This window comes from Bombus fervidus, chromosome 11, assembly GCF_041682495.2.
Source record: "Bombus fervidus isolate BK054 chromosome 11, iyBomFerv1, whole genome shotgun sequence".
In the NCBI taxonomy this organism is placed as follows: Eukaryota; Metazoa; Arthropoda; class Insecta; order Hymenoptera; family Apidae; genus Bombus; species Bombus fervidus.
In genome coordinates, this window is record NC_091527.1 from 8,374,876 (window position 1) to 8,399,184 (window position 24,309).

General features: G+C 37.4%; 2 protein-coding genes across 8 annotated transcripts in view; one reads left to right on the forward strand and one right to left on the reverse strand.

The window, feature by feature from the left end:
• Positions 1–171: 171 nt before the first annotated feature.
• Positions 172–1,720, reverse strand: Sgf11 (SAGA associated factor 11kDa). Its single transcript, XM_072013144.1, has 2 exons — positions 1,251–1,720; positions 172–1,059 (listed from the first exon to the last, which is right to left on the reverse strand). The coding sequence occupies exons 1-2, from the start codon at positions 1,465–1,467 to the stop codon at positions 287–289; spliced, it is 990 nt and encodes a 329-aa protein (XP_071869245.1). The 5' UTR covers positions 1,468–1,720; the 3' UTR covers positions 172–286.
• A 1,999-nt stretch (positions 1,721–3,719) lies between these two features.
• The window catches only part of LOC139992332 (uncharacterized), a 261,704-nt gene continuing 241,114 nt past the window's right edge, over positions 3,720–24,309 (forward strand). Inside the window, exons 1-13 of one of the 7 annotated variants that reach the window (XM_072013081.1) lie at positions 3,722–4,048; positions 10,490–10,528; positions 11,188–11,412; positions 11,956–12,044; positions 12,200–12,492; positions 14,971–15,009; positions 15,101–15,145; positions 15,224–16,090; positions 16,409–16,478; positions 16,730–16,945; positions 17,031–17,274; positions 17,648–17,870; positions 18,880–20,858. In XM_072013081.1, the coding sequence (XP_071869182.1) occupies positions 3,974–4,048; positions 10,490–10,528; positions 11,188–11,412; positions 11,956–12,044; positions 12,200–12,492; positions 14,971–15,009; positions 15,101–15,145; positions 15,224–16,090; positions 16,409–16,478; positions 16,730–16,945; positions 17,031–17,274; positions 17,648–17,830 (2,385 nt within the window). In that variant the 5' untranslated portion in view covers positions 3,722–3,973 and the 3' untranslated portion in view covers positions 17,831–17,870; positions 18,880–20,858. Of the gene's footprint in view, positions 4,049–10,489; positions 10,529–11,187; positions 11,413–11,955; positions 12,045–12,199; positions 12,493–14,970; positions 15,010–15,100; positions 15,146–15,223; positions 16,091–16,408; positions 16,479–16,729; positions 16,959–17,030; positions 17,275–17,647; positions 18,817–18,879; positions 20,859–24,309 lie in introns of those variants that run through there. The other 6 variants (XM_072013080.1, XM_072013079.1, XM_072013083.1 and 3 more) reach the window with 6 other exon arrangements.

Below are 24,309 nucleotides of genomic sequence, written 5' to 3' on the forward strand. Positions count from 1 at the left end.
ATTCCAGATATTTCAAACGTAGCGCCTCCTGGTATCAAAATAACGAAACATTTAACAAAATTGAAGCATTATATTATATGCATATGTATTGGTTACAAATTATGCACGTATGCACGTATTTAAATTACAAGTTTTTGAAATCTAACAAACATTGGATAGAAATAATAGATATTTTTGTGATGGATATATTCTTAAAGCTTTATACAAAGCATAGGAACATTATTGTTACATAACTTTCCCTGTTAAAAAATTCATTACATTAAAAAATGAATTAAACAAACTAATTTTAATCTCCTTGTGAAATGGGCGAGCCGCGATCGCGTTTGGAACCTTTGCCTTTTCCTTTTGATTTTGTTTCTCGTTTTCTACTTATTGAAGATGTAGATGTGGTAGATGTAGAATCCGCTGGACTTGAGTGACTTGATCCCTCACGATCCCAACGCGCTAATGCTTCTCTTAAATTTTGTCCATCTCCTTCTTCGTAGGTGTCTACATCTACATGAAGATTATCTTGACTAGGTTGTATATTGTTTCCAGATTCCAAATTTGCTCTCATTTCTTTCCTTTGATCTTCTGTATGTTGTGGACACCGCATAGATCTTGTACATAACTTTTTCGTATGCTCTGATATTACTCCACAGATTTGTGTTAATAAAATCCTTTTATCTTCCAAAGACATATTTTCATAATTTGATGGAGAATTCTCATTACTGCTATGAATATGTTCACTTACTGTTTCACCATTCCTTTGATTATTTTTTTGTTGCTTTGTTCTTTTTATACCATTACGATCTTTCCTACGTTTACGCTTATCATTATTTAAGCTCCAATCAACATCATCATCATCATCGCTTATAACACCACTAAAGTTACTGAGATCTTTTGAATTATTTGCTATGCGTCTTGATGCAATTCTTGAACTATTTCGTCCCATGCCCATACATTTCTCTAAATGAGTTGCAAAACGACAAGCTGCAACTCCTCTATCACAATTTGGACAATTGCATTCTTGAGATTTTTTGACAGGATGTTGTCCAAAAACATCCAATCCTGGAGAATCTTTAAGACATTTTACAATTAGATAAATTATATAAAAACAATAATCATTGTAAAAATAGCTACTTTAACATACTTTAATGTACTTAAAAGTATTTGTCAAATATAAACATTTTGACAGTAAACAAACATAACCTAATTATTGAAGTCTAGTTATTGATATCCTTAATAATATTTCTTTACCATTTACTCACCTACAATAGCATAAGATTCATCATCAGGTATGCCTTCTTCGACATCAGAACTGCCAGTTTTTGTAGTTCGATGTACATCGAAAACAAATCCCATTAGAACTTCATCCAAGAGGTCGTCATAAATTTCTTTAGTCGCACCTTCCACATTCTCGCTTTTACTCATAAATTCCAGAAATCGTCTGTTTAATTCTTGAATTCTTTCTTCAGTCACGGACATTTTAAGTGTCGAGTAATCATACAATACAATCTCGTTCTGTTTACAGTGCTATGGTGACAGCTCCGCTTCGTAACGTGTGTATGTATTTCTTAGTTTTCGCTTAAGATGCGCTAATCGAATTGAAAAGCTTCAATATAAGTTTAAATATAATGATTGGTTTATTGTTATTAATGTGCGCAATTTTTCAACGAAGAAATTATTTGTCGACAATTGAACGGTCTACACAAACTTACTGCAATACCTGAATTGTGACTGGCATGACATATCAGCATGGATATATATATATATATATATATAATATAGTAGTCTATATATGCGAAACGAAAGCCTATGGAATTATTTCTTACCTGTATTATCGACGGATCGTTCCATGAAAACTTCATTCTAAATTTTTGTTAAAAATGTACGTATGTAACTATAATTAGTGATATTAAGGTTGAAAAAACAATTTGTGGTAATGCTACAATTCATTTGTTACTTTTTTATTGTACTCAATATTATCGATTCACTATCTAATCGTGAACACGGATGATCTTTGAGGTAAAACAGTCTCTTGTTTCTTTCAAGAGTATTATATGTATATTTAGTTTCCTTTCTCATGGATAAATATTTCTTTAAATTTAAGTTTAGAGTTTGACTCTTATTCATTTATCCTAATAACAAAATTAATAATTTGTATATTTTCTGATTGCTTTTTATTTAAGAATATTAGAGAACGATATAGGAAAAGAGAAATATACGTATACGTATGTATATGATAATACGTAATTCAATAGTTGTAATAATAGAGATAAGGTTTTATCCTTAGTCAATAGGAATAGTATTTTGTTGCAAATTTATACGTTCAATAATCTGTTGTAATAATAGCATAATAATTAGGTATATGTATAAGTAAAAATGTTAAAAACTTTCATAGTAATATACATATGTATGTCAACTATTATTTAGGAGAATAAATGTATTTTTAATAGCTTGCGTTTGGTTATTGCGATTTCCAATGACGCGAACAGATTTCGTCCTATTTCTATAAGATATGCTGTACAGCCGACTACTTGTCAGATTACAAAAATAACTATTTCCGCCATTACTATTTCTTTCTAAAACAGGTAAACAGGTTTTTTTTTGTTTTTTTCTTCACTTCTTTAGTAAATATTTTGATCTGAATAATTTCCTAATCGTAGAGATCTTAGTTGAGGGTTTTACACAAGTTTACACAAAAGTATATAATTTTCTGGACGCTATTTACGAACAACATTTAAGAGAGTGTGAATAACCGAGATTTTGTTAAAGTAACTCGCATCTAATCCAAACTCATTTCTCATTAATTATTAGGTTTTAGTTCGATAAGATTAGATTCTTCTCGGGATACAGATGAGGGGGTATCCACGATTTTACTTATCAATACAGATAGTATCAATAAGTACAACGATTACTATTTACACCTTTTGTGTAAACTTTCTTTTGGCAATAAATTTTTAATAAACGGTGATCTTCAACCAAAATCTTCACGGCACTATTCAGAGCGATGATTTTGTAACATATTAAAAAATGTTAGCTTCCCATTTCACTAAACCTCTCCAATGAAAGAACCAGCTATATTTTTAGAGAACTTCGTAGACGAGGGTATTTTCGCATCTTTATTTAAAAGCGTAGATTCCACCCAAACAAGTTACAAACAGAGACAAGTTGCTCTTTGTAATAAAGGATTAGGACTTGATCCAACTGCAGAACTTAGCGCAAAACATTGGCCAGTTGCCAACAATATCTGACATAATATAACGCATAATCGTAGATACGACGTATTGTTAAGTAAATAAACATAAAATTGAAAGTAATTTTTATGTAATTCATATTATGAGTCGTTCAAAGACAGATGAAAGAAAGAAGTGCGTAGATTTACGCAGATAAACGGGAGTCTATTCGTTTGCTAATAAAGATTGGCATTCACTTTTCATTATTATTTAATTTATTGACATTTAAATTTTTAGCAGGTTTAAATGTCAATAAATTAGAAATCTGGCAAAGGTAAGATGAAAAGGGGGATAAAAGAGAGAAGAAAAGAAGGAATCATGGAAGAGAACATTAAAAGAGGTTTGTCAGCTGCAACCTTAACACAATTCTATTTTTTTCGATGCATTAGGCCGTGTGCCGAAAATGACGCAATCAAAGTGGTGACCGCGAGAGGAGGCGACGTACGTATACGTATACGTAAAATTCGCTCCCTCTCATGCGTGTACCGAAGGAAAGAGAAAGATGGATCGAAGTGGGGTGGAACGATCATAGTAGAAGCTGAAGAAGAGTCTCGGCGAACGGATAGAATCGTACGTACCTTCATCGTGGCTGCAGTGGTGGATATTTCACTCTGGTGCGCACGTTAACAGATTACGACAGATAGCAACCGTACGTGCAGCAATTCGTTTGTCGACAAGAGTTCAACGAAAGGTACACGTAGCACCGACGAACGAGCGAATTTTTAACCGAAAAGAAAAACGAACTGAAAGGAAAAATGGTGTACGAGAGCGACTTCTATACAACCCGACGACCCTACTCACGGCCTCTCGTTTCGTCCTACAGCATCACGGTCAGTATATATGGGATTGTTGAAAGAGCGGGATGAAGTATGTCTTAATAATGTTTTGCTGGATGGCACTAACGTCGAATAAGAGCGTCGAGTGTAACTCGGAAACACTTTAACCGAACCACCCTTGTTCGGACCTTTTTCGATCCGGAGTCAACGTTTTGTTTCTCAGAAAATTTCTGTCAAATTTCACGTTTTCTGTCAGTTTCACGTTTGCTAACATATTATATTTGCAAAATCGATAAAATTGCGAAACGTTGGCTCTTTAACGATCGGAAGATCGACACTCCTTGATTACCCGTTCGTTTGCGAAATCGATCAACGACAGGCACGATATCAACCACGATACAAGTACGATCTAAACGAATCGTTATTGCTGTCGGCGGATCGAGTTCGATGCATTTCGAAGTCTCTACTTCCACACTGTATTCCGATCAATATTGTTATTCGTTGTTACTACTTTTGTCATTGTTATTACTGTTATTGTTTAACAGTTTTTTGAACCTCGAAACATGCACTCGGTGTCTCCTAAAAATCAAATAAATATTTAATACCGGTCAATTACACGATTATCGTTAGTAGAACCTACACACTTGAATTAATATGCAAACTTGACAAGTATATCAGTTAAAAAGAGTTAAAGTATAACTGCACGGTAATAACTTCCAGTTTGCGGAATTAATTTTACCTGCATCAAGTAAGCTCTGACACGAGTTACCCGTCGACTTAAACGGACGGAAAAAAATTACTTGTTGAATGATTTGTTTTCAAGACACCCTCGTTGTGCCCGTTTTGAATCTGTTTTGTATGTATATGTTACGCCCTATAGTAACCAGGGTTTTATCGGCTATGTATCAATTGTACTTATTGTTTCATGTGCCTGTTTGTGTCAATTCTTCAAATATTAAATCGAGATGAGAGATATTTTCGATCCGAAATAGGATTTACCTACAGAGGAGACAAATAATAAAATTCGCAAAAGTCTTTCTAAACTTTTACTTGAGACTGACAATTATTACATTACAACGGTTATTTTTATTCCGAAATAAAAAAATTGAAAATTGATATAATCGAAGTGATTTGCGAGTAGGAGAATTAGAGAAAAGCCTATTCATAGCGGTGCAGCCATTTTCCGGGACTCCGTCGCGTTAAACTTAGATGCCGTACGACCCGGCAAATTTTGGATCCGTGAACACGAAAACGTATATGGGCTGACAAATCTATCATATGACAAAAACCAACTGAACAGAGTATATTTAAAAATGCAAATGAACGAATTGTACAAATGTAATTGAGTAACAAGTTTGGGCAGAATCAGTAACAGAAGGAATCATTTATCGAGAAATATTAGTGAAATCTTGTTGTAACAACGTGTTATAGTCGTAGTGACTTCTTCGGCAGTTTAGATTATTGGGCTGTTCCATTGTTGATCATGCATCCATCAATGGTACCGTTAAAAGCTGACCTAAATACTTAACTCCTCGGTAATTCTAATTATGTTCGAGAGATCTTCACCGAGGCCTCTAACTCGAGCATCTCGAACGATTTCAATGACAAAGAGGTTGACGAAACAACACGCCGACGAGGAAACATCTTTCGATGGTTGAAGATGTTATTAAAACATTTTCCGTCTTTCTCCGTTTCAGTAGAGGGGATTTCTGAGCATCGGTGTTGCGTTACTCTGCCCTAATTTAGACTCCCGACGAACCAACGACGTTGACTCCCACCACAAAAGTTAAAATTCGTCACGGAAATTCATACATGATTTCTAGTGACCATACTTGCTTCTCAGATTTTGTGTCGTAGCAGTTCATGTTTCTCATTGTTTCGTGACTATTGCTCAAACTGTTCGCAATTAGAATCGGTAATATAACTTGATGTCTATTTTTATCGAACGTCGTTCCAGCCTAACGAAATGAACAGAGGAAGAGAGAATCCTCTTTTTCTTGCGTTGTACTTAGATCTTAAAATAACGATTCCTCCGCATGTAGGAAGAGGGGTAATTAGACAGACCGTGTCTTTTGTGACACTTTCGTGATGATTAAGAGAGAGAGAGAGAGAGAGAATAAAAATAATTTTTATGGAAAGTTGCACGAGCGATCGCACGAAAATATTTAAAGTGAAAGAAAATCCTGCAGCACGAATGAACGTATTTGTAGAGATGATATAAGGAGGGGTTGTGCCGTAAAAAATTTCGATCGACATCAACGATTCGGAATGTGCGGAGGCGAATATGGGGGCGCGAGATGTTGCGTTCCTTGTATACCATTCACGATGCTTTGATCTATTTTTACACAAGGATAAGAAACATATACTGTGGCAGAAAATAATATCGCGTCAAGAATCATCGCGGGGAAGAGAAAGAAGATAATATTTATACTCTCTTTATACTCCAGAGTAACTGTCATGACACACGCACGATTTTTAAACGGAAATGTCATGACTTTTACTAGTATAATATCAGCGATCGATACACATAGCATAGCGATAATACGGAAGAATGGTGTGGAAGTGAAGATATCGAAAGGAACAAAGTTTTTGATCGACGCTCGACGACGAAAGGGAAAACGATGTCGAATAAGAAAAGGAAGCAATTGAATGGGGCAGAAGTTAAACGCATCTCGAACCTGATGAAATTTACAGAAGCAGGACTACTTTCCGTGGGAAAAAGTGCCGTTTGTTCCACGACCATCCCTGGTACCAGAACCATTCACCGTTTGGGGACGCAAGAAGCAAGATCCAAAAAAAGAATTTTATCAATACGTTACCCTGAAGGACAAGGAGGGTGTTGTGCGTGGTAAAAATCCCGCGAGAGAAGACCATACTCGACAGTTGGTGGATGGTGGCGCAGTGTCGAAGGTCAGCCTGGACGCGGCGACCGAACTGGCAACCAAGGGTCACGTTTTCGAGAAAGGAGTGCTTTCTAGACAAGTAGCAACTAAAAGACACGTCGTTCCTCCCGCTAGTGGTCATACTAGGATACTGATGGCACTCCAAACGCCTTCTTGGTACCGATTTTAACAACATCGTTGCGAGTAAATGACGTTTGATTGGAAACAAATGATATCGTTTTGTAAAAAGATAATCTAAGAATTCGACACGACTGATAGATGTTTTAATATCCTGCTTCGTAGAACTTGGAATTAATTCAGCGATGAATATTAGGACGATTAATTTTGATCGGTTTAGAAATATTTTTACTCTTCGTTCTTTGAATTTTATCTTGGCATTTCCTTAGACCGACATTCTCACGAAGATTAGAGTTTTATAATCGACGATATACTCGTAATAGCTCAAATCTTTCCCTTTTGTACAAATTTTGCACGAACCTGATACTTTCGTGTTATTTCTTTTTTAGCCCATACAAATATACATATACACAGACAAACATCTTGTTTTCCATAACCATGAACGACTATGGAAATTATGGATTACTGCTTTATACATATACTACCGTTGCTTTAATTTTCGTTTTCTTGTTCGTTTACTTTGTATGCACATCGAACAAATAAAGTGTTTCGATTTCGAAAAGCGTGTTTACTGGATTCATTACTACTCAAGATACGTTTATTTAAACGCATTAAGTAGAAGACCTTGAGTCGAACAATACCCTGTTCTATAATATACAATAATAATCGTATCTCAGTGATATTGTTTGTGGAAAGAAGGAGGAAACCGATTAAGAATACATTTGTGCTATAGTACTATCGACGTCTGGGTCATGAACTTATTTCATATCGGTATTACAGATAGTCGGAAGATTAAACTTTCTATTAAGCTTAAATATCGATGCAGGTGAGCAAAGTTGAAAGAGAGTATGATCAAAAGTTTTAGGTCGAAAGCTAAAGTTGAAACGAGACACCGAGATGCACTCGTGCATATGAGCGAAGAATACGAACATAACGTAGACACTATTACATTACGTTATCCATGTGTTTCTTGGCAAAGGCTAATTTAGTTGCTCAACGTTGCACTCTAGAGTGTCCTGAATATCTCGGCAAGGAGACATTATTAATGCATACGTGTACCGCTCTACGTTTATAATTGGCCCGCACGTTGTGTGTCTACAGATAGATCGATATATGTATTATCACAAAATATCTTAGCGATCCCTTTACTTTTTTCTTCCGCATTTTAACATACGTAGTTATATCGTAGATTCAAACAATATAACCCAAATCTTAACGTTCTCAATCTCCAAAAAGTCCACCCCCCGCTTCGTCTGAATTCTTAAAAGTAACATTGGCAACGATCAACGATTAATGGATCGTGTCTCGTTTTAAGCATTTTAATCGATATTTCAATGATAACGATCAAACTACACGAGGCAAGATGAATCGGACGAAGTACCGGTTGTATTTTTTATTCCATTAATACTATACCGTGATACGCGATACGTCCTTTTCTCCAATATATGTTATTCCAAAACGGAGAACAGAGCCAGCCAAAATTCAGTTTCAAACGAGTGAAATACAAGAATGACAGAACGATTACGCAAAACGTTTGACTCAAAATTCGATCAAAATTAAAGATCAATTACCCGCAACAAATTAAACTGCAAATATTTAAGATGCAATGAAATCCGCTCGCGAAGCTTATAATTTTTTAACTTGGGAACTTCCATGATTACTCCAAAAAAAAAAAAAAAAAAGAAATCGTAACGTTTGATCCATTTTTGCTGTTCGATCGCGTTGCTTCGCGACTCACGAGACACGCGATAAACACAGTATATAGAGAGAAAAGTGCGATATGTGGTCAAGATGTTTTAGTAAAAAAATGAAAAAGTTCTGTTCTCCGGAAATGCCTGTTCTCCACATTGTTGACCTTGTGTAACCCGAATCTGTAGACGCCTCGGCATTATGTGGTCCGTGACTATCCGGAAACCGGGGTGAGGGCTGCTCAAGAGCAGTACAGCTATGCCTACACCAACACCAGCTCATCGAGTTCCTCCTCCTCTACGGATCCGTACTCGTACAGCCGCCGTCCGCAGAGGACTAGCTACACCGAAGAGAACGTCGTCAAGAGGGAGAGCGGACCGTACGGATCGTATTCGACCGAGAGGTCATCTAGGACATCGAGTGGTGGCGGTCCTGGAAGCTATCATTCCTCTTACGAGTCCCACACTTCCGGTCGTTTACCTGGCGGTACCACTTACCGTCATTTCTCCTACCGCGTCTAAATTCCCGACCAGATGGCCTTCGATATTTTCGTTTCACCGATTTTGATCAAAAAACGATTTAACATTGAATTTCGATTACATCTTCAACATCTAAGTTATATAGATACGAACATTGATTTTGGTGAAACGAAAGAACCGTCGATTTACGTTTTTGATTACTTACTCGAATCTATTCGAAGTTTCATCGAAGCGAATCAATTCGGACGAAGTATATAATTCGATAGGAAAACGAGGTTCAGGTTTTTTCTTTTATTTGCATCGTTTAAATATCGCCGCTATACGGTATTTGTAGCAACACGTACTACTTATATTATATTACTGTGAAAATGAATTTTGCAGCTGTACTTAGATGTTTCGTAGACGCGATAATTATAGAACACCGTTAAATACATTGCATTAATAATTAAACGACACACTGAATATTGTAACGATGGTTATGTGAATCTTTGTTTCGATTTAAATAATAAATTCAAAAGTACCGCTTTACTTATTTCGTGCAATATTTAATTGACTTTGTTCGATAGATCCAACGTGTAGGATTTGTTTCATAGTTATTTCGATTCTTTCTACTTATCAATTGTACGTATGGGAGTGTTTTTTTTGCTTTCGCATAGCAAATCAAGAGTTTTATATCCGTGCAAGCATAGTTTCGTTTCTTCTAGCGTGTGCAATGGTAGTGTGAATTAATGAAAGAGAACGCATTAGTATCTTTGCGATGAAAATAAAATTGTAAAGATAACTCGTCGGTATATCAACTATATTCGAATATAATGCGAACGTTCACTTTTGTGTATCAAACTGCTAACTGTGACTAACACTCAAACCCATCTCAATAGACACACAACGCGACAATCGGCCAAATTACTTGTTACGAATGATCGAAAATTCATTACAACTGTCGTAGCATTACTTTTTTTCCGTCAAAGGTACACTTTTCCTTGCTTTTCCTTCTTCCCGTTATGTATCGCTTTCTATCGAGAGAATACATGATCGATTCGACCGATGATTACTATTTGATAATACGCACGTGTGTAAACAAGGAAATAAAGGAATAAATAAAGAGAAAGATAAAAGAGAGTGCCGAAAAGGATACTATACTGCAAACGTTACTAACTGGCTGTTGTTCTTCTTCTTTCTATTTATTCTGCTTCCTACGTGACTCCTCGTCCCCTGCCGCTGCTGGATTGCGCCCGATATCGTCGAAAATCGATTAAATGAAACACAAAACATTCATCTTTATAAATACAACCGAAACGGAACCGCAGGACCGGCCGATTACCTTACCGATCTCCACGATTCTTCAGGTAAGTAGCATGGAATTGACGCTAATGGTCAAGAAACTAGCTCGCTTGCGAAAATGTTCACAGAAAGTGTTGAATTGCAAATGCGAAATGCGGCAAGTGCGATTTCTTCTTATTTTGTTAAACGACGCTTTTCTGCTTATTTCATCCGCACTATTAAACCATCATTCGATCGTTACGTCGATCGCTAGAATTTGGCCGAACTGGCTTCTCTTCGATTAACCAAACTCATCATCTATCGCTATTCATTTTCGTAAATCAAGGAAAATATAGAAAGAAGACGTGTGCACACGTACATCGATTCTTCTTACAATTAACGCGATCGCACACAGGTAAATGCTTTACTATCTCTAATTGTCATCGAAACAGCTGGAACATTGCTGCACGTAGCGATCACGATAATCGTGATTATGTATCTAATCGATTGCCTACTGCGCTCTGCTGCTAATCGCTCGAACGAATTTATGGAAACGAATGAGGAACAGAAAAGAAAACGGGAGAAAGGGAGAGAGAAAGAAGGCGAGAATGAGAAAGATCGTACGCTTAAATGGAGCTAGTGCGAGCTTAAGAAGAGTACGCTTGTGAGAAGCTAATTGTCGCTGATGCCGCTGGGAACGTAACAATTAGTCGACGTATTAGTAAAGCAGAGTTCGTGCCTCTAGTTGAGAAGCATTCCTCGCATGCCATACGTGGCTCATAAACGGCTCGTGACTGTAATCCACCTGCCGTACCATACCGTGTACCATGGCGGCAGTCTGATACCGATAAGAGTTCATGCGCGCGTACGTCCCAGCGTCCTTGCAGCTGAGATCAACAGGATACGCAACCTGACAAGACCCTCGACCGAATCCTACACGGAAAAGTATCTTCGATCCAAGGATCACATCGTAAGTCTGCCACGTTTCTCGTGATATCTGTTCAGTGCAAAACAGCGTCATCATTCGTGGCCATTAGCATGAGCGTCATCCAGTCATCATCCATGTCATCGATCGTATTACACCGATCATTGTCGTCGTCGTGTCTCTTCACGATTTCAACTCGTCTTCGACACGCAACATCTGGCATCCTTGTTCGGCGGAATCGCGTCGTCTTTTTAATGGACATCTCGAGAAATGTAGAGCTTTTACACTCCTATGATCCATACTTGACGAGTCGCACTTGACTCTGCGAGCATTGTTAATTCTTCGAACAGCCTGTACGAATTTCGTGTTTGGAGGACTACGCTCGGAGCATGCTTAACACCTGAAATTCATAACTTCGTATCGTATCTTTGTCGCGTCTCTTCATTCCAGAATATAGAATTTAATCCAATAGAGTCGGTCAACTGGATTAACCGAATAACGAACAAATCGTAGTAGATACATATATAATTCCTCTCGTAAGAGAGTGGTCCTTCGTTCGACGTATATTTTACGTATCTCTCTTCGCAGTACTTCGACGACGAGGCGAGGGAAATACGTGCGAGAGTGGATTCTCTTCTTCGACGAGTTCACGTCTTCATTCCACGAGCCGTAGCAAGGTATTTAAGCAGCGATTGTTATGCGGTTAGAACGAAAATGAAAGCAATTCTAGAGCACGATTCTAAGCATTTGTTAGACGATCGAATCGCGTAGCGATCGATACTCCGAGATATATCATTTGACGGCACGATAATACGAACCGTTTAATTTTTAGCGACTTCGCGGAAGAGATAATACCAGAACGTATGGGCAGCGGGGATTACGTCCGTCGACTAATCTCTGGAAAGCACAACGCGAAGAAAGACACGATAGAGCCGATTTCCTGGTATGATGTACCCGATCGAGGTAACTTCGGTAATCTGGCTTGCGTTAAATATGTCGCCGGCAAGCCACAATCGGTCAGGAAACCCTACTTCAAGGTTGCTGATTTACGTCCTTCGGACGTCAAAAACGATGTCAATTTTCTGAGTTACTACAGCAAGAACCGCGAGGCGGCGGCTAACGCCTGTGAGTAATTTCGATATACCGACGCGACGCCACGATTATGTATACTTAATGCAACGACGGTTACGAACATTATAACTGACAATCGGACACGAACGACACGTACGACGATTCGAGAAAAGAAAAACTCTCGAGTGCACTAGCTTTCCTTTGCGATCGACGTCTATATGAAACAGACGGTACAAATCAACCAATAATTTACTAAATTCGAACACGAAACATGTAGAAACAATAGGAATACGTAATAGTATATTATAGCGGGAAAGTTTAATGCGCGAATGACACTAATTATATCTTTCGAAATATAACGTACAATTATAAATGCAAAGCGATTTCTTACTATCCGATGTCGATAAAGAAAAAAAAAAAAGAATTAGAATGTCATTTGGCATTAATCTCCCTCGCACTCTGTTATCACATATATCTTAAAGAAAATTTTGGAAAATAAAAGCGGCCATATGACGCCGTTGTGTGTACGTTTTTTTGGTTTTTTCTTTCCCGCTCGGTTTTCTACTTTTTCTTCTCTTTTTTGGATGGATTGCCATTGATCCGCTCTATCTGACAATTTTTGCTGTGCTGTGTTATTCTTATATTTTAGCGTATTTTTCCTCGTTCGTTACGTAGTTTCCTCTTTATCTTTTTTTTTCCTCGTATTTTGTTCGTAGCTGTACATTTCTGTTATATTATATATATATATATGTATATTGTGTCTAATGAAATATGTATGTAGCGACGAAGGTGTGAGACAGAACATTGTTTTTTTTCCTCGTCTATGCTGCATCAAACGGTTCCGTACGTTTTTCTTTTCTTACTTTGTTCATCTTCATCATCACCGCGCACAATAACGGAATAAACGGCAATCACGACGATACGCGGTTTGAAACTGGAAACCGAAAAGAAAGCAAGATTTTGCACGAAGACAAACTTCAATATCAGGCAGAATCGGATGACTGGGACACGTACACGCGGGTAAAAATGGCAGAGAAGAACCAGTTCGGCTTTTTTCAACGTTTCAGGCAAAGGATGGAGGGATCGAGTTCCAGAGCTATACGAAGATCCAACAAAAAACAAAAAGAAGGAGGAGGAAGTGAAAGAAAACGAGACACCCGCAGAGGAGTGACTACGCTCGCGTTAAATATCGTTTCACTTTTTAAATCAACGAAACTACCGCCTTTTAATTTGGGAACGCACGTTCCCGCTTCTATACAAAGATGACTCGCGCAACATGTTCTTTATTTTAAGATCGATCGCGTGTGAAAATCTTTACCGAAAGTATTTCTGCCCGAGGTAAAAACCCGAGACTGATAGTCGAGTATCTCATTAAAAGCTAGACACGTCTGTGTCGACTTAATTCGATTTCTATGAATAATCGTAATTTCGTAATAGCAGTTACGAGTAATCGTTTATATCGTACTGTTTGAGCAAAATTTCATTTCTTTGAGAAATTTCTACGCACGATTCGAGTAATCTGTAATTATATTGGATGTTAATACGATGTTCATTATTTCGTTTCTCGTTGAATCTGTTCGACCTTGCCAGAAAATGTCCAAATAAATTAAGCATAATCGATGATTAAAACAGCACCGTGAATTGTTCCCCTTGCACAAAAATCGGGAAATTAGAAGAAGTGGCTTAGCAGTGAATGCATTGCTTCGAGGTAAGATTCCTTACGTGCTTTACCTACATTTCTAATAATTAGGCCGGCTGACATTTTGTTTCTGAAGTGACGTTGAGTGGTTTTCGGTTGTTGAAAAGAAATATTAATTTTAATAGTAACAGTAACGACACTGTAACGACAGCAGTCGTTATTACGATAACGATATCACAGTATCGTACAATCTTGCATTAAAAGGGACGAAAGAGTCTCGCACGAGTTCATTTCGTGCTACGAGCGCTATCTAAATATAATCCTAATGAAAATGTAATTTGTAACACAAACGAACGTGAAAGTCCCATCGGAGAAGCGAATGCTACTCAAGTTGAAACATGTTAAGTATAAATCGTGTGTTTTTATTCATTGACCATCGTATTACGATCATCGTTACCACGTATGTATAATCGGAGACAAACGCAAAACCGAGATAAAACGAGGACAACAATCCGATTCATCGTTCCTGCAAATCGTATTACGTCGTAATATTTCGTCGTAAGAGGAAATATCATAAATCGCAGAAATAATTTCATCGCCGATATTCTCGTATTCAAAGTTCTTTAATATTCTAATTCATTGGTCGCACACCATCGTATGTGTAAATATTAATTTGCTTTATCTTTGTAAAGCATCCTATCCGTGTCGATAGGATATGGTGAATTAACAAATACGTTTTGTATCGTAACACACTTCCCAAATGTTGCCCTGGCTAACGTTTTAATCGCAGCTTTACTCCGCGTTTTCACTCGTGTTTATTTCAGATACAGAAATATAGCCTCGCAGGAATCTTGATCGTTAACTGAATATTTACGTTTCGTATTATTCTATAGCGCCAGATGTGCCGATGACGGAAAGAGAATTACGGAAGGGTCAGTAATATTTCTCACTAACTTTCGTCGATAAATGCAACCTGTACATGTTATTTCGTTGTCCTTGTTCACGTAGTTTGACAAATTTTAGCGCGAGCGTTGCAACCTGATTTGGATGAATCAACGCTGAGGAAAGGTACGATTCTTCTTGAAATTCCAAGTGTTCATGTTCCATACAAAACATGACATCGTGATCGTTCCATGTGTCTTGTAGAAGTTAAAACAGATAAAGAAACGGAATCAAAGCCAGAAAAGAAACGTGGATTTAAGCGAGAAAAAGCGGAAACGAAGGGAACAGAGGACGAAGCAACCAAAGCTTCGACGTTACAATCTATAAGGGAGCCAGAACCGGTAAATGAAACTCAATCTAAACCGGAAACTATAAAAGAGGCTGAATTTGCATCAGAAATTGCGAAACAACCCGAACCCTTGCAAGAATCCGAACTCAGCAAACAACCTGAACCTGCAAAAGCACCTAAATCCGCGAAAAAAGTCAAACCTATGAAAGAGCCGGAACCAGTGAAAGAAGCGAAACCTTCGAAGGAACCTGAACCTGCGAAAGAACCGGAAATTGCGAAGGATCTAGAACCTACGAAGGAACTGGAACCTGCCAAGGAACCGGAGCCTGTAAAAGAACCAGAGCCTGTGAAGGAACCGGAGTCTGTGGAGGAGCCGGAATCTGTGAAGGAAGCGGAACTTGCGAAAGAAGTAGAACCTGCGGAGCAAGCAGAATCCGTGAAACAATCAGAACCGGAATTGGAAGCTATAAAAGAGCCCGTGAAAGAATCCGAATCCATGAAGGAAGTGGAATCTGTGAAGGAACCTGAGCCACTTCGAGAACCTGCGATATCGTTAGAACCGGAATTAAACTCGGAAAATCCAGCGGAATCTATACAGGGATCGCAAGCGGTTACAGAAGCCCTGCAAGAGTCAGAATCAGAAGCAGTTCAAGGGCCACAACCGATATCCGAGCTAGAAACCAATCAAGAATCTATGCTGAAAGCAAGTTCAGAACCTCAAACTACAGAAGGTGTAAGTGAGTCGGACGAAACAGACGAAAAGAAGGCGACAAATAAAATTGGTATGTTGATCCGAAAAAGAAGTTGCCTAAGAATTGATTAAAAAAATTGTAGGTAGACATACCGAGTCAGCTGGCGAGTATAAAATGTAACCAGATGATTATGATTATTATTATAGCGTACAATTATTCCCAAATCTATTTTATGTTGCATGATATTCGTTTTGTATCGTATATAATTCCTTTGTTCGGTCTTTGGAAACGTATCGTAATGTATTGTGCGCGAGATGTTGCACAAATAAAAGCTGGTAGATTTAAAATAAAAATTTTTAAGCAAGGAAAATTTTGATCGACCAGTTAATAAGAAGATTTTAATTTCAGTGAAACATGACAAGGAAGAGGCGGTTAAAAGAATAGAGCAATACCTCATTAAAGCTGTTGAGGAGGCAAGGTGCGTAGTTTTTAATAAAATTGGCACGTATCGGTAATTACGATATTATGTAAGATGCGAGACTGTTGGCAAAACGATTAACATCATAACATTGAACTCGGCCAGGTAACCTGCTAATCAATTTGCAATCGACATACTAGCCAAAATTTCAACCTCTGTCGAACTGAAATCGTAATTGAACTAGCGGGACACTGATAACTATAATCGAGCACTGAAAATATTTCATACGATCCTTCGATGATTTGTTATAGGACCGAGGAAGAAAAGAAACAGGCTGCCGAGGAAGAAATAGTAAAACTCGAAGCGGATGAGGTGAAAGCATGGGAAGCATTACAGGTAGCGCAGGAACGTTTGGCGCATCTTGACGAAATTGTCGAACAAGAAAAAGCCGAAGCTGAAAGAAAAGTCGAGGAGGCGAAAATCGAGGCTAGTCGATTGGAAACCGAAAGAATACTTGAGGAAGAAAGGTATAATTTATGCGTTAGAGGAAGATATGTGTTTTTGAATTGTGAATCACGTACGATGTAACTGATGCATAATTTTTTATATTAGGAAAATAGCAGAAGCTAAAACAACGGCTATGTTGAAGGAACAGGAGCGAATGATCATAGAGGAAGAACTCGAGAAGGCTCGTGACCAAGAGGAAACAGAGATAAGGTTAGCGAATGTTACGTTCGACGATCCAGATGAAGTGAAAGACATCGAACATTATCACGACGATGTGATAACCAGCGATATCACTGATCAGGAAAGGGAAGAAAGGCTCTGTGATCCAGTTACAGACGACGATACGAGGGTAAATACCAATTTCAACAACTAACAACGTCTCGACAACTCATGAGTAACGATTAACCCGCAACTACTTGCAGCCTCCTCGCAACTGCAACTAGTGGCAACTCAGTCGTAACTGATTAGTGATTACCGATTAGTGATTACTGATTACTGACTATTGATCACTCTCTCCACTAAGATATCCTTTTCATACCAGAGTTTTTGGTATTACTATAACGTACAGCTTTTTTAATTTCCCAATGTCCTAAAGGTCTACGGAATTATCCATCCCTCCCGGCCTATCAGCACTTTATTGCTTTCTACCTGTTTCAACGGTTTTTCCTCGATACTATCTATAATATTAATATTATATCTTATTTTTGCCATTTTCTACGAAGGTCGAAGATGATGTGCAAGAAGAAGAACGTTTTGAGATGGCACAAGATCCTTTCGTCGAGGAACCAGAAGGAGCGGAAAGCAAACCTGTAACCGGCGGGAATGCCGTCGAAGAATCGCCAAACATCGAAGAAGTAACGTCTGGTGGAGAAGAGAGTTTCGAATGGGCCGAAGAAGATGCTTAAAAATTTCTCAGAAATTGCGTCTCCTCCTTACAAACATTAGGTACATGCTATCATTGTCGCGTCCCGAGTATTACCATTGCATCTCATTAAATCGCGTATAAGAATAGGATGAACATTTGTCAATTTCGACTACCGTCAAACGTCGTTCAATTTAAATCGTTTTAAGTCTTTTTTTCTCCTTTATCAGATTCAAATTATCTGCATGTATTGTTAATGCGTACTTCATGGTTAAATATCATATGAAAATGATCCTCTCAATGAACTTTACATTACTATATTTATTTAACATTACGTCCATCATCAAGCGATTTTATATTATATTCTTACACGTAGATCTAATTGTATAGATCACAAATACAGCTATGCAAATAGAGCGGCAGAGATACGAGAAAGAAAAAGGAAAAGCAAAGGAACGAGGAAACGAAAAAGAAAAGGAAAAAGGAAATGATTATTTATTTCCCAGGCGAAGAAATTGCTTAGTGAATGTTCCAATTATATAGAGTATAGAGACTATTGTATAATATCGTCGTATTTATTTCCTGTAATTTATCTTCCTGTATACGCTTATTCTAACATTTCACTTAATCGATATCAGAGAATGCTTTCCTAGGTCTTACGTAACGTATAAATAATGTATACTACAATTGCGAATGAAAACGAGTATGTAAGAAATTATTAATTTCATATCGGTTATGCTGAAAATGGAAAGTCGGCAGAATTTTATAATAACTATGCAAAATTAAATAATTAAATAATTACGCAAAATATTACCGCAATGTTTTGAATGGTAGCCTTTTTAGCGTGTTTTTTTACGAAGAAAACCAAAAGTATGTGGTGAACAACATATATATATATATCTATCAATTGTCATGATGTTCCTACACTTTATTCGCACAGTGTTTTTCGTATTTCTAGCACGCTCTGTATATTCACATAATATTTATTTCGATTACACCTCTATAGCAATAAAAATTAACAAATGAGTATTTGAGAAGGATATATTATTATCACCTTCGCACTTCCCTTTACTCACATCTGTCCATTTCTAGGTACATCTATCATCTATAAGACTATCGAAACTTCAAAACTGACCTTTTTTTTGTAACTTCAAGTTCTACGTCGAATACGAACATTGGCAAAGTTATTTTTACGGTAAATCCTGATTGTTTAAAATAGAGAAAAGGAAAACATGGTAGAACGGAACAGTCTCTAAATATTACAAAACGAATACTAAAACGAAGTATGCAAATTAGGATAATTCGTTAAATCGTTTTATACCTGTTGAAGTTTATCTCGGAATAGAACAGAGAGGAACCAGTGGATGAATGTATAATAGAAATATATTTAATAAGTATAAGTACAATGTATGCTAATCCAGGTCCGCACCCTGGCAGCGTTACTTTATAATAGAGCTCCGAAGCCAAAACCTTTTTTTTTTGTAACTCCAAGTCCTATGCTAAATGTCTACGTTTATAGTACTAATTTGTGCCTTCATATTTAAGGATAGATAAGTAAAGATAAGCTTTACTTAAACTTTATCTCCAATATTATTATTCTTTTAATCGATGTTAAAAAGATAAATGCCACAATTATAAGATCGCTTTCATAGGAAGAACAATCGCGTATATCTCGACCTTCGTTAATATTGTATAATATCGTTTCTAGTACAAAGACTGGGAAAATTTATGTTAAAAAACACATACATACATACATAAATTTTACTAGTACATTGTGAGCATCGATAGCGGATCATAATTTCTTCAGAATTAACGTTAGCCAGAGGGCGGAACACAAGATACGATCATCGAACGTTATCATATTTATATGCGACTCTAGAATCACGCCAAACATCAAGGAAAAATGGTATTTAATTAAAAGAAAAAATATTCATGACGTTCTAACTAAGATATAAATGATGGATGACGTTGAATTAAATGCCATACGATTGATTGTATCGATTAGTTAATTTTCAAAACGAAAAACCGTAAGCGACAAGGCAAAATCGTTTGTACAAGGCAGGAGGGTCGTAATCAGGAAACCGATGATCGTTCTAAACGTCCGTCGACGGTACGTTGGCCTACCGGTACTATCATAATTTTCAGAAATGAGCGCCGAGATTAGAGAGAATTGACGTCATCGTCGCGACAATAAAAAGAGGGATTCGCGTTCGTTCGTCCGTCCGTTCGGAGAGAATGATGTGTATACATATCACCGAATCGTCGTCGGCGAGAAAGCGGGATGCAACGTAAGCACAAATATGCATGTATGGATATATATATATATATACATAAATTTGCAGTTACACATTGAAAACGTTGCGGTTGAACGCATTATTTTTCAATTAAGGGACGTCAATGGCAAAGATCTTTTAATAAATTTTCTCGGAATATTGGATATCTTGATTTTCCCTTACTCGTTCAAATATTTAGGAATTTCGATCGTTTCACCACGAAATATGTACATCTTTGTTCTTCTTCCTCCATCACGCAAACGTCAATCGTAATAAACATTCAAGGGATATTTATGGAAGTCTTTATAAACAGCGCATTTACGTCGTCTCGCATGATAAATGATATATGCAGTACTAATATTTCTAAAGCGAGTTATATCCGTAAAACTGAAAGATTTTAAACAGCCATCTTCGTAGTATCACCCCGTTCTGTATGTACGACATTGACAATGAATTGTGTGAATAGTGCGGCGCGAACGTAAGCACAAACGGCACCTTAGAAAAGTCGATTCACCGATGGAACCGTGCTCTCTTGTGAAATATACGAGTACAACAGCTCCTTCTCTTCAACGATTCGAGAATCTCCGAATTTCACAAAACGGAAAATCGGCAAAAAAAAAAAAAAAGGAAAAAAAAAATGGAAAAAAATGATGAAAAAAGTAAGGAACAACACGTATTGATTATTGTATGGGTGATTCATCGCGATTGTAAAACAATGCGAAAGATTAGAAGGTTTCTGGTTCTGATACCGATATGTAACGCCATAGTTTAAATTGAAAAATAAATTGAACCAACCAATTGGTTTGACGTAAAATAATTACAACTATAACTCGTATAACTAGCGACGAGTGAGATCGTCATTGCTGTCGTCATGATGAATCGATGACAGAGGTACTGCTTTACGCCGACTCGATAATAGCACGATATATGCAAAACTCTACTCTATTCTAAGCGCGCGCGATGCTTCGTTTCCTAATAAATGAAATAAAAAGGCCACGAAAGATCAACTGATAATGGGAAAGGGACGCAATATCGTGAAAGTATTGTTTTTCGCATTCTCCTTTCGTACGAAACGAAAGGGGAAAATGTGGAATTCATAGCGCGAAGGAAACTTAGTTGCCCAATGTTCAGGACTGACGTCAGTACAGAGTTGTTGGCGCCACTGTCCTATGACGTCATTAGGGGTGTACTTGGGGTGGTACGCGGGGGTGGTCGGGCTTCAGAGGCGTAGAATTCAGAAAACAGCGATAAGAATTTTCCCGATAATGCTGAATATCGAAATAGAATGCTTAGTTCATACTAATTAAACAAATGTTATCTACATCCTAATGATTATTTGTTAGTATTTTTCGCTCTCCTAGTGCAAACATATTTAACAAATAAAAGAGAAACATATCTGTATTACACTCCAATTCCATTACGATTGTATTCTTATTTTTTATTTATTGAAATACTATTTAGAACGAACGAGGGGCCGTTTAACTTGATCATCAATAGATAAAATAACGTTCACTTTAAGCTCCGATGTCCCATTTTTTTTCCTTTTTGGCAGCGTGAACCAAATTGGTCGATCGAATAAGAAACTACATACGTACGAGCAACTATCTACTTTTAACCATTTTATTTCGCAACATCGTAAATCGATTGATCTACATGCCACGAATCAGAGTTATGAGATAGTTATTAGCAAACGCTTGAAAAGGTATAAATTTATTGTTACGCCATTGGGTTAGGCTGTCAAACACGTGCCACATTCAACCCTCCAGGTCTCCGCCATTTTGGTGTTGAAGTTGGGTCTCTCATCCTCTCTCGTCCATGTAATCTCACTTCGTACTACTCCAACCTTCCTCTTACAAGTCTACGTTATTTTACCGATTCTTTAGCGCGAAATCAGTGGCGTAAGCACCGAGTCACATAAAGGCCAATCGTAAAAGTGAAAGGTAAACAATAAACAAATGACAAAAGCTATACTCTACCGTAATCAACGGCGATAAATTTTTTTATTTCATGTTTTATCGTGTCTTCCGAAAGGATATTTTTACGGGTACTCGTTCGATCGGCGAGAACCGCGTATTCGTAACTTCTCGTAAATCTGGCGAAACACAAGGAAAAAAAGAATCGGAATGTTTTTAGCTTTTCTTTCGGAGTAGCTCGTTAAACGGAGTGGATGATTTACGAAATTTACAATTTCTCTGAGAGGAAGGCCAAAACAACGAGTGCCATTGAATTTTCACGCCAGCGTTTAAAACTGAAAGGTTTAAAAGGCTCTCGCGTAATAAAGTCTAGATCAAACTAGAAAAGATGTAAATTCGAGATAACGACAATTCAACGACAAAGTAATTCCAATTATTTGGTTACATCGAGTTATCGCTGTGTCGTCGATAAACTCGATTACGCTTAAAATCAGTTTAATATTAGGAAATGGATACTCTATACAATACTACATACGTTTACGTCAGTATGCAAGCCTCACGTGATTATTTAAACCTATTTATAGTACGTGATACGGTCAAATAGGAGTAAACTGGTAAAATTCCGCCAATCACGAGCAGGAACTTTCCATCAAATCGATGATAGCGTAGTTTTTTAAAAAGTCCATCCGTTTATTAGATATGCTAAGAAGATGAGAAAGGCTTTTAGGAATGTGAAGGTGTCGTAGTTGAAAAATAAATGTTTCCTCGAACGCTGCGGGAATCGAGTGAAATTTCCTGCTTTAAAATATATACAGACACATAGCTCATAGAGTGTTGCGCGAAGTAAACGATACAATTGGGCAAATGAAAGTAGGTGACTGCGAACAATAAGCCACGATGAACCAAGAATAAGATTCTCTATTCACTGTGACGCATTGCAGTGAATCACAATTGAGACACGTCACTCATCGTTGAATTTACAAACTGTGTTCCACCTCGTGTTCCACCGTGTCAAACTCTTCCTCTCTCATACGATTTGATCTGTGAATTATACCGAAATCGATTTAGATCCGCTTGAAAATATCTTGATTCTCGTCTCGCAATCCCGCATGTACATAGAATCGATAATTTCTTTCTAGAAGCAAATCTAAAAAGTAGCTGCCTGTTAAAGCTATTAAGAACAAACTATTTACAGAGGTGTTAAGACTTGTGAAAAATCATAATTTCTCCTCTGAAGATTCTTCCCTTTGTTTACGTCATGTTATGTCAGTCTGTGTAAAGCAGAAACAAAACGCGATCTATGTTTGTAAACTTAAAACGATACGCATAAAACGTCTATCAGCTTTGGAATGGGAGAACTCGTACATAGACGGAAAATAAAATAAGGAGAAGAATCTATATGTTCAAATTATACGTTCGATGTGCAAGAGAAAGGGAGGACGAATCAGGGGTATATGCAATCGATAATATCCACGGACAAAAATACTCTTCAGCAGCTTATAGACTTTCAGCGTACGTCGCGGCATGACCGGATGTTCCAATCTGCCGGAAAAGATTTTCATATATAACTTATTCTTGTTGAAAAATATTTATGATGTAAGATTAATCGTGATCTACGCATCGAAATATTTAGACGATCTTGAATCACTGGCGCCTCGATAAACGCTGTAAATATTTTCCTTGCATTCGTTTTCTCCGATGATCGAAATAGAAAGAAAAGTCGAAATGTGATTCGCGACAACATAAAAATTCCACTTGCGTTACGGCTGAAGGTACATAACTGTAACATAGTTGCGATTTTTGGTATGACTTGCTCAGGAAGTATTTAATTCGAGAGAAAACGAATTTGAGTGATCAGAATAGATGAACGCATGGAATTCCGGATGAAAAAATTGGAATTTATTAACTTGAATCAGTATGCATGGAATCTCGACGCCCTCGCAATTTTTGCTAAGAGAAACAAACTGTTCGTTTTTTTTCTTCTTCTTTCTACCGAAGAGGAACGTTTAACCTCGATATCAAATGTCTGATGCGTTAACTCAGGTTCTGAATCCAAGGTCTGGTAACCAAGGTCTTAATCCCTTTTCGTTTGTCTAATACGCGAGAGCTTTTTTTGTGGAAATTAAAAATTTTCGTTCTAAATAAATCGATAGATGCGCGTCTCTACGACGTTTGCGATTGATTTTTACACAAAAACAAACGTGTTTTCTATAAAACAATTCGGCAAGGTACTAACACTAACCTTGACGGAAAATTACGTTGACACGTTTCAAAGTAAAGTCTTTTCGTTATCAGATTATTCGAACTTTTCTTTCACGTAATTAAATCATAGATCA